At 35.2% G+C, this 18,098-nt stretch overlaps 2 protein-coding genes across 4 annotated transcripts in view; one reads left to right on the top strand and one right to left on the bottom strand.

The window, feature by feature from the left end:
- Positions 1-18,098, top strand: part of LOC127527298 (uncharacterized) — a 214,429-nt gene that overhangs the window by 185,001 nt on the left and 11,330 nt on the right. The gene's annotated exons all lie outside the window — the stretch shown is intronic.
- The window catches only part of fez2b (fasciculation and elongation protein zeta 2b), a 125,769-nt gene continuing 117,158 nt past the window's right edge, over positions 9,488-18,098 (bottom strand). For both annotated transcript variants that reach the window (XM_051925589.1, XM_028797257.2), the window contains one exon: positions 9,488-12,244. In XM_051925589.1, coding sequence (XP_051781549.1) covers positions 12,228-12,244 — 17 coding nt within the window. In that variant the 3' untranslated portion in view covers positions 9,488-12,227. The remainder of the gene's footprint in view (positions 12,245-18,098) is intronic.

The raw sequence follows: 18,098 nt of genomic DNA, 5'->3' as shown, positions 1-18,098 counted from the left end.
GTTTATCCGATGATTTATTTCTGTACATTTTCAAATAATATAATAAAACATTCCTTTAATTAAGAGACTATTAAGTCTTCATCCAATGCTTCAAGATACTGTTATAATGATAATAATACATTTTATTTAATTGTACCTTTCCTGGACACTCAATGAAATAAAGAAATACAAATAAGTTTGGAACCAGCAAGACTCTTTCTAGTCAACCTTCACATAGATGGCGATGGAACAGAAGTCACTTCCCAATAAGAAAAATAATCTTTATCCCACTAGAACTTTGGGCTGTCAGCAGCCCACCTCAAGGTGTCTTTACGAAATTTATCTCCAGCAAACAGAAGGCCAGGGCTTCTAACTATTAAGCATCTCAGAGTAGGAAAATGGTCCCAAGAATCTCAGAGTGACGCAAATTGGTCCTAGTTTTATGTGTTTTATCAATTTTTCTAAGGTAAGAAACTATACTAATTGGCGCCAAATGGGGTCAACTCCATCTACTTGGAGCTCCAAGGTGGAGGATCCAGGCTGCAGAGAGATATACTTGCGAGTGCTGGATTTTCACAGCCTGCTACTCACAAAATTTTTTTTTTTTTTTTTTTTTTTTAAAAAACTACGTGACAATGCGGGTACTACTGTGTATATCCTAAATGATGGGAGTTCAAGAAGAGGCTGGTTATATGGGTGCAAGAGTGCTGAACGAAGAGCTAAATATGACACAAAAAGTCATCAAAACACAGTGAAGATATACAAAAACATCTGAAATTCACCTCTTCATCAAGCAAGTCATCCACTCATGAGAATATACTTGCACTCCCATCACCGCTTTTAGTTAGTCAGCCTGACACTCAATCTTCACCCTTTTTCCCCTAAGCAGTGTCTACCTTCCTCTGCTGTGAAATTGGTAGGTATGCGACTCTGACCAAACACTCTCTCACGCATAACTAAGAGATTATAAATGCACCAATCGAATGGACTGCCACAAGTATAAATGACAATGCTGAGTATAAACAGGGCTTTAGAAGCCAGTGATCATCGCAGCACCACCGGGTATAAGAGAATAAGCGGATGTGCCGTGTCTGCTATCACCACCCACCCTCCAGCATGGCTCAACAGGGCTGCTTTTTATAGCCGGCTTCTTTAGATATTTGTGCCCCTTGGATAGGCCTTCGGGACCTTGGGAGTGTGTCCCTTTCAGGTCCAGTCCCAGGGCCACTACTGCATTTATAAAACATATGAAAAATGATCGGATTTGTCCATAATTCTGGACAGTTTCATTGGTTTAAAATTGGTCACCCAAAACTGAATCCCATTGAGAGGCTGTGGGAGGATCTGAAACAGCAGTACACTTCAGCAACACACAGCTGAAAGAATTCTGCATGGAGGAGTGAGAACACCTACTTGAGTTTTTTTTTTTTTGCTAAAGGGGACAACACCAACTATTACAGCCAAGGAAATTAAATATGTTTGTGTTTTGCCGAGTAAATTATGCAAACTCATATCTTTATTACCTCCACCCCCAAGTACATTGCCTGATAAATATTGCTTAAATGAAGATTACATTTTGATATGTCCACAAAGTATTGGAACAGCAAAGCCAATTCATTTTCTTTTGCTATACACTGAAGACATATGGGATAGAGATTCAAAAATGAACATGAAATGAGCAGATCAGAAATTCAGGTTTTATGTCCTGGTATTGACATCTAGATGTGTTAAATAATATAGACAATGGCACTTTTTGCAGCATACCACCCAATTTTTAGTATACTAATAAAGTATAGTATGTGACTGACCTAGGTGTTGATCAAACAATAAATAGCTCTGAATGTGAGCCTTGGGTTTCATCTTTGAAGACTGCATTTGCTATTAAACAGAATAAACCAACATGAAGACCAGAGAGCTGTCTATGGGAGAAAACCAAACTATTCTGAAGCTGTGAAAAGAGTACAAATCAATCAGATGAACTGCACAAACATTTGGGGACAGCCACAACAACAGTTGGGAATGTTCTGAAAAAATAAAGAAACCACTAGTATACGAAGCAACAAACGCCAAATGGGTGGTTAAGGAAAACAGCTGGTGACGGAAACATAGTGAGAGGTGTGAAGAAAAACCCAAAAAGAACCTCCACAGGGCTCTGGTGAAGGTATCACAATCCACCATTCACAAAACAGTTTGAGAGGAGCAATGCAGAGGCCATACCACAAGAACTCATTACTAGTAAGAACTGGAAACCCAGATTGGAATTTACAAAAAAAATATAGAGATGAGCCACAAATGTTCTGGAACAACATTTTGTGGACTGATGAGATCAAGATTAATCTCTACCAAAGTGATGGAAAGGCCAAAGTATAGAGGAAGACAGGATCTACTCATGATGCAAAACATATGTGCTCAACCTTTAAACACAGTGGAGGTAGTGTCATGGCTTGGGCTTGCATGGCTGCTTCTGGAACAGGCTCACTAATCTTTATTGATGATGTAACTCATAATTTTAGCAGCAGAATGAGTTCAGAAGTCTAGACAAACATTTTGTCTGCCAATGCACAGAGAAATGCAACTATTCAGGATAAATATAATCATGCAGCAAGACAATGATCCCAAACACACTCCCAGCTCAACGAAAGACTCCACTGGGGAGAGAAGTGACAAGTTTTAGGCTTGACGAGTCAATCATCAGATGTTAACCCAAAGAGAAGACTGAAGGGAAAAAAAATCAACAACAACTGTAAGAAGGTCAGAATAACTGCCTGTACAATCATAACGAAAACCAGCCATTTAGTGATGTTAATGAGCCTCAGGATTGACACCAGGGATATGCAGCCAAATATTAAGTGTTATTTACTTTGAGACTCTCTATTTCTATACTTTTTCCCACATAAAAATTGTGTGGTCTGCTACAAAAAGTGTCATCTTCTATATTATTTAACACATCTAGATGTCAATACCAGGAAGTAAAACCTGAAATTGTGATTCTTGATCACAAACTCAATTGTCCTGAGTGTATTGTTAAAACAAATGAATTAGTCTTACTGTTCCAATACATTCAGAGGGGATTATATGTTAAAAAAGAAAAAACATTTCATGGGGTGTACTCACTTTTCGACATGAGTGCAGCTGCTGTAATAAACTTGTGCTTCTTTTCCTCTGGATTTTCTTGAACAATGTGACAAATCTCTGTGCCAAAAACAGTTGGCCGCTTTGGTCTCTCAAAGCAGATCAGTTCTGTTGACAGCATTGAACCCGAGTTATGCTTTGGGCCTTGCCTGACCGCAACATTGTAGTCAGTACTGTACGGCTGCTGCTTAATAACATACATGTATTCATTACTGCCATGTGTTTCCTTTATGAAGTGTATGTTTTAGAAGAGTATGACACATTTGTCCGATTTACTGAGAAAAAAAAACGAAAAAACTGAAATTCATAAAGACATACTGTGTTAAAGCAAATAACTATTAAGATTAGTATTTACACCTACCTTTGACGTTTTGTTGATCTAGTGCAACCAGATCAAGTAGACTAGTATCAGAAATGGAAAAATTAAAACAAACAACAAATGCTCAAAATGTCAGTTAATATTATTTTTTTATTTTTGACCTCCAATAGGTTCCAGTATGAAATAAAACTTACTTCTACAGATGTACATGTTACAAAACAAACAAAACACACAGAATAAATTAAAGTACTAAGTCAGCTACAAATAAAAATTTAAACAGCATTACAAAAATCCCTTTTTAATATTTACATATCTTTAGATATTGCCAAAGGTATTTTAGTGACTTTGTCAGATAGGGTATGTTAGAGGCATAGATATGTGTCAATTAATTGCTATACAGTTAGCGCAAGCAGCTCAATTATGAGCAAATATTAATTTTTTTAATTTAACAATTTGAGAATAATATGCATAAAAAGTTTGCTAAGCATAACATATGCCAAATATATTTCAGCTTTAGTAAGAAGAAAGCAATACTGATGTGGCTAGCAGTTCCCTGTATAGCAACTCCTGAAGTTACTAAAAATGAAACATTTATCAGTACGTGTGTATCATAATCCAAAATTCTCCAATTTTTTTTTTTTTTTTTCGGCTGTTAATGCCCCAAGTTACGGCCAATGCACCAGTGAAAAGCACAAATTATCTCAAAATGTTAACTTGTCACTAAACAATTTGTTAAATTAAATTAGAATCCAACAGTAAATATACATTAAGGGCTTAGTTTTAAAACTGATAGGGTTAAGTGAAACAGATATTCAGTAAAACAAGGCATATTTTGTTCCTGTATTCAAGAAAAACAACTATAACTATGTTATTAAGCCTCATTTTACTAAAATCCGGAGATAGCACATTTTGGAAGTAAGCCCGTCAGTTGAACATAGAAGTTGTTCTACTTTGCAGAATCTTTAACCAATACCAATCATTTAAACACACATTTTCTTTGATTTTAAATTTTGAATCATGGATAAAGGCCCCTAAATTATTAGGGTACTCCATTAAAATAACACTTAGGTAGTGCAGTGCCACTGACTTCCACGTATATATTGTAAAAATTGCTGGAAACAACAGCTTACATAAAAATGATCCTTGTCTCTCTGCAAGAAATAAAAGTGCCTTGGGACTCTTCATTTTTTAAACAATTTTTTTTGTAAGTTTAGTCCTAATGTTGGTATTTTGGACTGATGTTATTGTGGAATTATCTAATCACATTCTATATTTAGAAGGATGGGGCTAGCACATGAATCTGTATATAAAAGGCAAATATCACTGACTCACTCATCACGAAATCTCCCGAACCATGAGGACTTGGGACTTGAAATTTGGAATGTAGGTTACCCTTGGCCCATAGGTGCTCGCTAAGAAACGGTTTTAAAAATTTTGTAGTCCAAGCGCAAAGTTTTTTTTATAGTTTTTGAGACCCGTATGTATGTCTGTCCGCTTTTCACAAGTTAATGGATTTAGAATGGGTTTTTTTCTATAATTTGCTTGAACATTCCATTGATTCTGCGACATTCTCATCGTGCTAAGTATCATAGTTTGCTTGCAGTGCTGATTTATTAGCGCGAATTCAAGAAAGACTCATCGGCCTGCGGGGAGGGGGGCAGGGACCTCCTCACTCACGGGTCTGCCTTGGGGCGTAACCTGAACTCCGCTTAGTTAGTGAACAAGAGAACTACTTAACGATCTTTTTTTTTCTATAATTTGCTTGAACATTCCGGTTGATTTTGCGACTTTTCTCATTGCGCTAAGAATCATAGTTCACTTGCAGGAGCAATATATTCGCGCTAATCCGAGACAGAGGCTGTAGGCCGAGGGGAGGGGGAAGAGTGACGTCAGGAGTAGAGAGCTGGGTGGGGCCCTCCTTACTGTCCTGTTTCACTAATATGCGGGCGAAGCCGCAGGGGATGGCTAGTATTTGTATAAATTTGAAATTCTCTCTTTTCTTTTCTGTGGTCTTAGCTTGCGTAGCTGTACTTTAGGTGCACAATAACTGCTGAAGGAAAACTACTACTTCTGTGTTGCATTCATCTGTGTATCACAAACTAATTTACCCTTATGTACCACACAAAAATTTGCTACTTTCTCACAAAATGGGGGACAACTGAAAACATGCTTAATTAAGTGTGTGATGTATATCGTCTGATAATATCTTAATTGTTGTTTCAATGAAGTGTGAGCTGAAATTTTCAAGTATGTCACTCACTTTACAAAAAACAATCAAAAACACCCCTTGAGAGTCCACGCATTCAAAGTCTCATGTAACCTAATACTGCGCATGCACAAAGCGAGCACACAGGCGGGCACGGTCAGTGCGTCAGAAGTACTGAGCTCCATAGGCGTTAGGCAAAAAAAAAAAAAAAAAAAAAATCTGTTTTAACAAATTATTTTTTATTTCTGCAAGAAGCATATGCCTATCGAGTGCATTTTATTTCGTAAGCCTTCTTGGTTGGGGGTCCTCAATTCCAAAGCACTTTTTTTATTGTTCATTATTAAAAAATAATTTTTTTTATATCTCTGTGCAATATATGACAGAACTTCTTTAAAAATATTATATAGTTTTTTTTCACTGTGCTGTATTTGACAGAACTTTGGATTTTTACACAATAGTACAGTATGTTATATTTTTGTTTTATTTGTATGCTACACAATTCACTTCACAGCACAGCAGTTTTTGTTTATCCAGACTGTAACGTTCATGCCTTGTAGTTCAATTATGAATGGTATTTTATTTCCTTTGGATTCACATCTTGTTTACATTAAGGGCAACTGTCTGTTTAAAATGCTCTCACTGTAATAGTTTTGTTGGTCTTTTGTGTAAATCCTGCAGGCCACTCTGAAATGATTTACTCAAATGTATACTGTTTAATCTCATTAATACTTTGACTGGTGATGTTAATGTTTTTGTGTTAATTTACTTCGGTTTTAAGTAAATAAATAAGACCAGTTCTTCTTAACTGTTGTTTCCATTAATCTCATTAGTAAACTACAATTAATATCCTAAACAAGATCAAGCTAGATCAATAAAACTTTTACAATGTTTTTAAAAGATGTAAAATATTGTCTGATTATCGTTATCATTGAAGTCCCAGAAAACACAGATATAATTTTTTGCCAATATTGAGATATAATTTTTTGCCACTATCGCACACCCCTAGTAGGGGCCCAATTAAAATCTGAAACCTGCAGTGAGAACGACCGTCTTTGAGAAGCACTGCATTAAACAAATTGAACAAAATCAAAAATGTATCGCAAGTCCTGTGCCTTTCTAAGAGGTCAAGCTTTGGATTAATGATACAAACATAATGCAGTTAAACTTCCTTCCAAGTAAACAAACCATCTTTTTTTTGTTCTAATAAAGAACATCGTTTTTAATACAAGTTACTGTATATATTGCCATTTCCAGTAGCACTACTAGGACTGAAGTGAATGCTTTTTAATGTTAGTTCTGACTAGTCTTTAATAAAATCATCAAGTAGCTGCCCTTGGATCATTTACAGGAAATACTTTACCCTGTCTTTTACTTCACAAATCTTAGACCAAATCCTGCTATTTAGTGCTTGTAAAGAGCACAGTACACCATGCAACTCATTGTTAGCATGCATCTACTTTTAAGATAAATGAAGGGCCAATAACAACGGTAACAATTATATTCTGGGAAATGCATTTAAATTACAATTCTAAGATGAATAAACAGTTAACACATAATTATCAAGTTAGTTATGGTTCAACATTACCAAACATTGTGAAATACATACTGTTATTAGGGGATATAAAAAGGAAATAAGACATATTAAGGCAACAGATCTAGTTTTCTGTATTTCATTATTGCAAAGAAAAAAAAAATCCAGTGAATTATGAAAAGAAAGTGAAAAGCATAAACACTGATAAAATATCATAAAGTTGAAATCAGTGCTTGACAGCAAGCTTCAACATTGTTTCCTTTTGTCTTAATATAGCATACCTGTCTGACCAAAAATGGGATGTGGGTTATATGCTGCAGACAATATACAGTTTCAACAAAATTAGCTTTTTAACCATTTACATTTAAAAGTACCAAAAAGAAGCACATTTAAACAAACATGTCATGGCATCATATTAATGCTCAAACACTTAAGGTCTGCACTGAGAGAATGGAAAAACATGCAGATGCTTTCTTAATCATAATTAAAATTGTAAGGTAACACTTATGCACTGAACTATGCATTAAGTTAGCAAAATATACCTTTGTAAGTAGTTGTAATGATGAAAATAATATTCTTTGAACTGAGAATAGCAAGAGATGTCATTATCGTCATCATCATCACACCATTACATTGTGGGTAGTGAGCCCACACCACAGCTGCATGTAGCTTCTGGGGGTTGAGTACAACTGGACCATGAAAGTAACCTGCCCATGAAAGGCTTCCCCGCAAATACCACCCACAGACCAGTCTCCCTGTCTGGGTGAAGTCCATTATTCAGTTGTCTTGTTCCTATGCTTAGACTAATTTGCCAAGGGTAACCATACTAGGAGTACAAGGCTTCAGTCAGCTTAGATCTGAGGATTCTTTGAAACACAGAAGCCATTCCACTGCATCACTAATTTAAGCATGGTTGACAGGACTACTACTACGATTAATGATTAAAACAAATATGGAACAAAATTTAGAAGATGATGCTTTTACACTAAAACACACACACACACATATATATGTATGTATAAAATTAAAAGTAAATTAAACTACATCTTTAAGGATTTAAACTCTGTAATTCTGAATAGAATTGAAGTATGTAAATTCTTTAAAGCTGGGGGCTTTTTCTCATTTTCTCTGAAGATGTCCACTCCTTTGCAAACCCTAGTTCAGCGTCCACTATCAGAAATTCAATTCACTAGAATTGTATTAGGTTAGAGGTGCTGACCAGGTAAAACTAATGGAAGCTAGTAAGAAATCTTGGCCTTTAATATAAAGGAAGCATTTTGATTTGATTTATATAACTATTATATAGTATACTATTAGCTTCCTTACATCTCTTTAACTTAAAAGATAGGTAACAAACATATCTTCCAATGCACTTGCACATTTTCCAAAGTTCTGTTTACTTTTGCTTATAGAACAGTGTAGTTGTGTTATTAGTTTTGTTCCTTGAATATTAAAGAAACCAATCAACACTTTGAATTACCACAACTTTACTCTGCACCGACAACACCCAGGTTTAGGTGAAATATCATCCACAATGAAAACACATGTCAAAGCACTTGGATACTTGAAAATGTAGAGCAACAGGACATCAAAGAAATAAAGCTCTAAGTTTAAGCTCTTCAGTTTGATTATGAATCTCAGTCTATTGTGACATGCAATACCCAGAACTAAAGACCCTTCCTCTGAAGTACTTTAATTTCTGCCCAATTGTGTACAAGTGTTATTCACTGTGAAAATACTGTCACTATTGCACTATAAGCCATACCAAACTAGTCTGAAATTCCTGTGAAAATTCCAAGGGACCAGTACAGGACTAAAATTTAAGAGTAGTGAGCAGATGTGGTGGGGAGTAAGCGGTCAGTGCGTTGATGAACCATTAAGTCTTGAAAAATAAATTAATTCACATATTTGTTATTTTGCTATTATAATTTATCACTTATAATCTAATCAATACTGTCTTATTGTAAAAGCACAAGCAGTCAAAAAAGCAGTGTGCATGTCTGTGATGGATTTGACAAAAGATGCAGGCCTGTTGTTTGTTTGCATAGTCTAAGTAATGAAAAGACAAAAATCCCCAACAACCTTGGGGTTTTTATAAATTCCAGCAAGACCGCAAGTTTAGTTATCAAAAAGAGGACATTGCCAGGAAAACCAGGATGTCTCATTACCCTGTATCTATTCATCTGTCTATTAATATTTTTTGAAAATTATATCAACTAATCAACTCTGATTGTACTATGAAAAACAGATATACTTACACCAAGATGGTACCAAAGCAAATAATTGATAACTTCATCCTTACCTCACACCTGCTTTATTCCCCCCAGTGCATGTCCCTGTTCTGCCGCTATATGCAACTTAGTCATAGGATTGCTGGAGTTCGGTCTCTTGGAGGGAGCAAATTTCTACAAATATATAATTTTGAAGAGTAGGAATTGGGGTGTGAGGGAATGCGAGATTGGTGGGTTTCCCCCTTGGTGATTCAGCCTAGATGGAATACATAAAATGAATTGTAGACGTGGGAGTATTTGGTAGTTCGCCTCGGAATTGCGGTCGCACTAATAAATGTCTAAATGCACGGTGCTTAAGAACTACCATTTATTCCAATACCAAAATTTACAAAATGCTGTTATAGTTTTAAAGACGGGATTTTCCTTAACTTTTTCAGTACCAATATATTGCCTATTCCTGTTCTGCTGTTTTAAGAATCTACTTTGGCTATGTGCCCAGTTCAAGTGCCTTTATAAATGGGAAAGCTGGAATTTGAATAGGAGCAGAAGGGAACGTTTTGCAGGCACAAACGGAAAGTGAGTGGGTGGAAACAGGATGGAATTTTGTTGGGAGTAGGGCAGAAAAACCACTCTGAAATCCTGACCCATAATATATCATGTACTGTTACTCTGCCCACCACTACCCTTTTAATACTTCCAAGCTTCTCATGTTATCTGCCAGTGCTCAGTTGTTTTTTTTTGATACTGTATTGTTAGATTCTTTCTTCTATTAGGTACTGTGTGATGGTACATGCTGTTTAACCGTGATATATAAAGCAAAGAATGATTCATTAAGATATTTCCAATGCATGAGTTTCTAAAATGTAGAACTTATATTGTTAGTGGTTCTCAGTTATTGGCGGTTTATCACAGCTAATCATTACTTTTATTATTGTACTACTGTTTCCTACAGTTCAAATGGAGTAAACATGTACAATCAAACATAACAACCTACTATAAATTGCATAAGGAAATTGTGTGATTACAAATAATGTCAAAATAGAAAATACAGACACAGTCTGCAATGTCTGGGACTCTACCACAAACCCTACATCAATCATGCAACTACAGATACTGCTGTATAAATACTGTAATGCAGTCATTATAACATGGAAATAAATGAATAATTCTATAGAAAAAAGGTGAAATGCTTATGTTTAATACATTTAATAAAAACTTATTACACGCTGCATAAAAAAGAGTTTGAATGATCTAATCTCTGGCTTTTTGACAAACAGTTTGTGAAACCCTCAAACACTACAAAGTCAGCCAGTACAAAGATCACATACACCTAAATTGGACTGTAGTGTTTGAAAATATCTTTTGATTATTGATGAGGGGAAGACTAGTGTTAGGTGAAAAATGGGTTGTAGGCATTAACATATCATAATGGCTGCAATTGTCCCTCTAAAAAATAAAGAATTAAGTTGAATAAGCCATTTCAAAGCTACAAACCTGGCATACTTACCAAGTCAGTCAATTTATTTGTCAATTTAAAACATTACTTATTAGTCCAAACTTAATTCTAGCACGAGAATAAAAAGGGGCTAGATACTGCTTGATTACTTTAAAAACATACCTATCAAAACAAAAGTAAAACAAATTTGCTTAATACAAATGATACACATGAAAGACATACAACTGACTATGACTCTTAAGCACTGTAAATGTATTGACGGCTGTACATAGCAGTCAAGCAATTTTGTTGCTATATTGATAGTTTCCCATATGCAACACAGTAAACGGCAGGTCTGTGCAATAATTTTCTTTGTTTACAAAGTAACTCTTATCAATTCAAAGCTTGAGTTTCATTTTTTAAAAAGATCTACTGCATGCATATATGTAAATTTGCATTTACTTGCAATTATACTTTTCTTTTTTTGCACATTATGCAAAAGTTTGCTTATTACTTAGAAGATATGTGAATGAGATGGGAGGGAAAAATGTATGGTGACAATCAACAGATCTAAGGCTGTGCCACAAGACACCTCTAGGGGGCACAATATATTTTAGAAGTATTCGGGCAGGAAAATTGGTTTGGAGCAAAACTTCACCAATCCCAACCACATGAAAAAACAAAAAAAAAAAAAAAAAAAAAAACAGGACAACTGCTCAAAAGTTCTGAGAAATCCTGCCAATATACAAACATTCATCAAACACTGTTTCCAAAAAATGTTATAGCAGTATGTTGGTAAACCTGTCAGATTGCACACTTTTGGCAATGCATTACACTATTTCAGTGCAAACAACTTCACTTGTGTCCTCAGAATCCCCAACAAAACATAATCTCCCTTTAAAACTGGGAGGTCACTTATTATAGGTTTGTTAGACAATTTACATGTATAAATTAACAACTCTCCTTGCTACTGGAAAAGGAGAACCTTCTATCTTCTACTCACTGTAAAAATAGTCATTACACATCTAAAACCAATATGCACTTTTAAAACTATACAATTGTTCATTATGCTCGTTATCATGGTTTCATTTTCCCTTTTTATGTAGCTTTGTTTCTACTTTTTCTGCACAAATTAAGTATGACATGATAAGAAGGTTCATGAAATACCAAACCAGAAAAAGCTGATCTAAATACTTGGTCTCTCTTGCCATGCTAAAATAAGACCTACACATCACTGTAAATGGAAACTATGCACAGGCAAAATGAGACCCAAAGGGGAAAATAAAGTCTTTCACTAAAAGTCACAAAAATGAGTCCTGCTAGTCATAATATGAACTGACTGAATCCATCCAGATGACTAATGACTTATTCTTCTTCAACACCATATTCTTCAATTATGTTGGACAAAGAACTGCAAAAATAAAAAAAGAAAAGATTACAGTGTATCCCTCCTACAAGTTCTTGTTAAGGCATGAACCACAACATTCAACTTTATTTTAAAGAAGAAAAGCACTCTTTGCTGAATATTATCAACAAAAGTTTCACTGGTCATCATTAAGAATATAGTCTTAATTTTTCAAGTAAACAACATTATTATTTATTTTCAATCTTCCATACAAATTAAACTGATTTAAAAAATATTGTTACAGACTGTAATTGGATTCTTACAAAACTGTTGAAAAATGTCAAGTAATCAGTAACTATTTAAAAAAAACATTCACAATAAACACATAATCTATCACTTCATTCACTTTCACAATATTTTAAAATGCTTAAAGGTTAAACTAAAATGGCTGTGTATACACATAAGAGAGATGAAGGCTGTAAAGCATAGCAACTTCTTCTGGATTTGTTCAGGGATTGATGATAATAGATCTTTTTTTTTCTTTTTATCAATAAGTTAAGTTTTGCTGTGTTATGCAGAAATAATAAAAAAGACATTATGAACAACACCATCTGTTATTTTAAGGCCAAACCCAAACTATTGTAGAAATGTTTAACAATATATTCAACAGCGGCACAGTGGGTAGCGCTGCTGCCTCGCAGTTAGAGACCTGGGTTCACTTCTCAGTGTGTGCGTGTGTGTGCCCTGCGGTGGGCTGGGGGTTTGATTCCTGCCTTGCGCCCTGTGTTGGCTGGGATTGGCTCCAGCAGACCCCCCGTGACCCTGTGTTCGGATTCAGCGGGTTGGAAAATGGATGGATGGATGGAAGGATATTCAACAGCATAGGTGAACTTGGCTAAGTTAGGTAAGTTTCTCACTTTCTTCTTTTTGTTTTTAAGCTTTTCCCAAAATCCAGATGAGCACAGGACAATTCATACCAGTGTGGGAAAACCGCTTCTGAAAAAGGCTGTCAGAACAGTAAAGGCTATAGGAGCTTGAGGGTTGATCAGGTACAAGACCAATGAAATAGGAAGTTTGTAAGAATAGGATAGAAGGAACAGTTAAAAATAATTAATACAAGATTTACCTCAGTAAATATCATGAAATGTACCTGGTATTACTTGTATGGAGGAAAATGTTAATAGCCCAAGTACAATATAAATGACAGAACAGACAGATGGTCACAAACACTTAGAGAAAGCAAAAAAAAAAAAAGCCAAATGTATTTACAGCATGCAACTGAACAGATGCATTGGTGACACTAACAGAAGTAGATAAGAAACATGTTCAAATTAATATTTTCATTTTCTATTCTTTCAATCGATCTGTTTCTGAACCAACTTTTTCTGCCTATATTTTAGTACTAAGGAGTGCCAAGCCTGTCTTGGAAGTATTGCACACAGATACCAGTCTGTCTCAGGACACACTAATACAACCACACACACTCACTTGAGAGATCAGATTTGTTTTTGCCTTTCTATTGTCAGAAGCTTTAAGCTTTTAAAATTTAGAATGATTAAAGAACTGGGATTCCTAATCCGAAATGCTCCAAAATCTGAAACTGAAACCACTATTGTTCAGTTACAATGCTAGTGTAGGAATCAATGTAAGGTAGAAAGAACTGGCTGCTATGTTTGTGAAAATATGAATTATAAAATATTCATTCAAAGTAAACAATGTGTCACACCCTATTAAAAGGAGGTGAGAAAGACTTCCGTTAAGACAGTGGTTATCAAAAAGCCACAGGAGATGCAGATTTCAGTAGGCCTACTCAAAATACCCAAATCAATAAATGTGCCTAACACCACCAGCATAAGCAGCATCCACCTTCTAACTGCATGCCTAATCACTAAAGGAAACTAACATTGCTATTTAATTGGAAATGCAACCACAACATGACAGAATATAGATACAGCAATTTAACACATAGTACTGTATATACATAAGTATTGTGCTCTATTTCAAATCTATCGCTGTTGTTATACCAAATAGTGATGCGGTAGTCAAAATGACAAAAAGATATCTTAGCAAATAGAAGCACTTCTCAAACACGTAGCTGCAGTGGTCTATGTGTGTTTCTGTCTATTCTGACATCTCATCATCATCAAGCTTCAGTTACCTTCCTACTGAGATCCTGTATGGATAACAGTTTTTTTAGCTTTTTATTTTCTCACAGCGTCAAGTTCAGGGCAGCTCTTTCAAGAAGATGCTAATATTCTAAAATCTGAAAATATTTGAAATCCAAAATACTCCTGGTCCAAGGTATTTCGCATGATAAACCTGTATATACAGAAAATCAGAAATTTAGCATCACCAGTTAAAAGTATGGGTGCACGGACACAATTTTATGTATTTGTGTAGTAGTAGGGGTCTTCAACATAATACACCCCTTCAACTGAATATATATCATTGGGGTTTAATGGTATATAAAAGTTAACATCCAGAATGATAATTAATCAGGTTATTACAGATAGTGTCTAATTATTTATTAGACTGGGATGTGGTACACCAATCCCTTTTGCTTTAAAAATGCTTAAAAACGCATATTCTGCTGTGGCCCGAAAATATCAGCAGACAGAAAACCAAGGTAAACTACTGAACTAAATAACTCAAATCACTTTTGAGTTTATTAGGTGTTGCACAAAATGCAGATTTTAAACTGGAGTTGCATTACACGTGTGCTCAAGTGAAGTAAGCCTGCAAAATAAGCACATGTTGTAAAAACTTTAAACAGTTACAGGAACTGGATGAACGTCTCTGTGGTTTGGCTTTCTAAGATGGTGGTTGTTCATTCTTGTATGGAGGACAGGAGATTAGTTATATGTGTAAGTTTACTTACGGGACTCTGGTACCCCTGATGTTTAGTTGCTCTACTTTGACCTGTATATGCGAGCATAGTTTTATCTAATGGTATTCTGTCCAGAGTTGGTTTCTGCTTTGTCTCCTCTCATCGCTCAGACAACAGACAATAGGATACAAATACGCATGTCCTTCTTAAAGGAAATTTATCTTGATTATTATTGGACAGAGTTGGAATAGTTTTAATATACATGACCACAAGGAGCCACAGCCTGTCCCAAAGCTATGCACACAATGTACTCTTATTTTTCAAGGATTCTGTTTTCTTTCAACTACAGTGACAACAATGGAAAAGAAGCCAAATCTGGAAGTGACAATACTGCTTAATGTAGACAGTGTGCTGTAATAAAAGTCAAAAACAATTTATTAAAAAAGCCACATATTGCATTATGATTCTCATTTTGCTACAGAAATAGCACAATGTAGTTTAGCATAAAACATATATTAAAATGTATTTTCATGCACTTAAAATAAAAGAGCTCAACAGAGCTTTCCAGGTTTTACACTCCACTATATTAGCAAATATCCACTTGGGAGTGATTGACAGTTCTTTCACAGCATCCTTTTTGAAACACTTCAAAGAAACCCACCTTGTATATGAATATCTAAGACGACAAAAATGAAAAAAATACATAGTGATAGTTATATTTCTTAAAGGCTAAATGAAAAATATTGCAGTTGTCTACAATATACTGTACATGTAAAATGAAGATGGCTTAATGCACAATTCTTCCCCCTACTAACATACCCTTTCACATTTATCTGTTTCAAATATGGAAAAAAGGATTTCAATATGCAGTGGGAGTGTGAAAAGAGTCTTACATTAAATATAGTTTTTAAAATATACTTTCAAAAATATTTTTAGTCATCCAAAAAAAGCCATGTAAAAACAGCCTCTTTTTTAATAATGCTGGCTCAGGACTAAATGAATTACAGGTTTCTTCTTATAATAATAATAATAATAATATTTTATTTATTTAGTGCTTTACTCAAATCTAAGGTCACTTTACAAAAATAAATAAAAAATAAGAGTACAAATAACTTTAAAATAACACCATAAATTTAAAAACAAAAAAAGAATAAAAACTATCAAGTCTTAATAAATAGTACCTGGGTGTTGTACTGTGTTAGCCATTATCACTGTAATGAGAAGTAAAATAAGACCTTTTAACTCAAATTAGCCAATAAAAGGTGTAATTTTGCTTGACTTCTCATTAAGTCTTAATAAAGGAATGGTAATACTGGGTGTATAGATAGGTTTTAAGATTGGACTTGAAAGAGCATATTCCAGTAATGAACAATCTTGTGGATATGTAAGAACTTGGAAAAATTAAGAATGCAGTATTGGTTAAGATTTCTTTACATGAAAAATTGAAAAATAGAAATGCAATATTTAACTTTACACACAAACAACATGCAGGATGGACAAAATTGAGGCACTTAAAAAAGGTAGATTCAATGTTTCCATCTCATTTGTATGGATTTTGTCTAGGAACTTGTTAAAATGTACTGCATGATGTGTTTATGCTGCTACTAAAACGGACTGGCCTCTCAGCCTTGGATTTTTCCTCTGTTGAAACAGTTTGTGACAGTGTGAGTCTTTGGCTTCCAAGTTCAAATTAAGAAATGCAGTTAGAAAAACAGGTGTGTAGGTATTGCTCTGTTGTGCTGAACAGAAACTGAACCAGCTTTAGGCTGTCTTCATTTCATCCTCATACATAGAGAAGATATCATTTAATTCAGAAGACACTCATGTGCTTATGAACTGAAAGATGCTAACTTTTTTAAAGCAATATTTGTATATTATAAAGCAAGACAAATGAAAATTATACTTTTTATGCTAGATTAATTTAACACTTAAAGTGTTTTCAGTATAATTAAAGGTAAACAAACAATCTAGTTAACTAAACTGTTAATTTCACAGCAGACATTACCCTGTGATTGATATACTGACTGTACAGAGAATTTGGCAAATATGTGCTCCTCAAAGATAGAGATTGAAGTATTTTGACACTGTGCTAATATCATGGTGCTCACATACATGCAGTGGGTGTAAAAAAAGAATCACCCCCACTTGAAAACATTCACATTTTGTTGCTTTACAGCCTAAAATGAAAACACACACAATATTTTTTTTTCAGCTTCAATTACTCAATGCAACCTATAACATCCAAGTCTAAGATATAAAAGCAACAGTCAGGAATATAATAATAAATAAAAAACTGATACAATTGATATGATAAAGATATGATAAAAAATTGTAAAGGATCAGCCCCCTATGGCAGTACTTTGTGGAACCACTTTTTGCTTTAATTACAGCCTTGAATCTGTTGGGATACTTCGATACCAAATTTGCACATTTAGACTGAGTAATATTTGCCCACTTGTCTTTACAGAAACTGAATGGTGACTGTTGGTGTACTGCAAACTTCAGATCAGATATTCAATAGGGTTTAAGTCTGGGCTCTGACTAAGCCACGCAAAGACATTCCACTTTTTCTCCTTCAGCCACCGTGTGGTCAATTTTGCTGGGTTGTTGTTGAAAGGTGAACTTACTGCCAAATTCTTTAAGAAGAATTTTATCCCATCTATTTTTCCTTCTACCCTGAGTATGACATTAATCTGCATCTAGCCCTGTAAGCAGGTCCTCCAACTTACAAGGAAAACTTGGGGGTCGGTGGCAGGATTGGCAGTCCAGCCACTGTAAAAAACCTCACACTGTACCAATGTGGAGCTGAGGTGTCACCCACTACACTCGGGTCCCAATCAAGATAGGTTTGGTGTATGGTGGGTGTGGCAACGCACTATCAGCGCATGCTCCCTGACAAGTGTCCCAATACCTGCTGCAGAGAAACACCTCCATGCTTTACTGTAGGTATGGTGTGAATGGTGAGCTATATTGGCTTTCCTCCAGGTGTACCGTTTGGTGTGGAGGCCAAAATGGTTGATTCTGGTTTCTTCTGACCCTAACACATGTTTGCACTTGGCCTCAGAATCTTCAAGTACAGTATGTGTTTTGGCA

The sequence above is a fragment of the Erpetoichthys calabaricus genome, chromosome 3 (assembly GCF_900747795.2).
Source record: "Erpetoichthys calabaricus chromosome 3, fErpCal1.3, whole genome shotgun sequence".
Lineage (NCBI taxonomy): Eukaryota > Metazoa > Chordata > Cladistia > Polypteriformes > Polypteridae > Erpetoichthys > Erpetoichthys calabaricus.
This window is presented reverse-complemented; position numbering and strand designations above follow the sequence as displayed.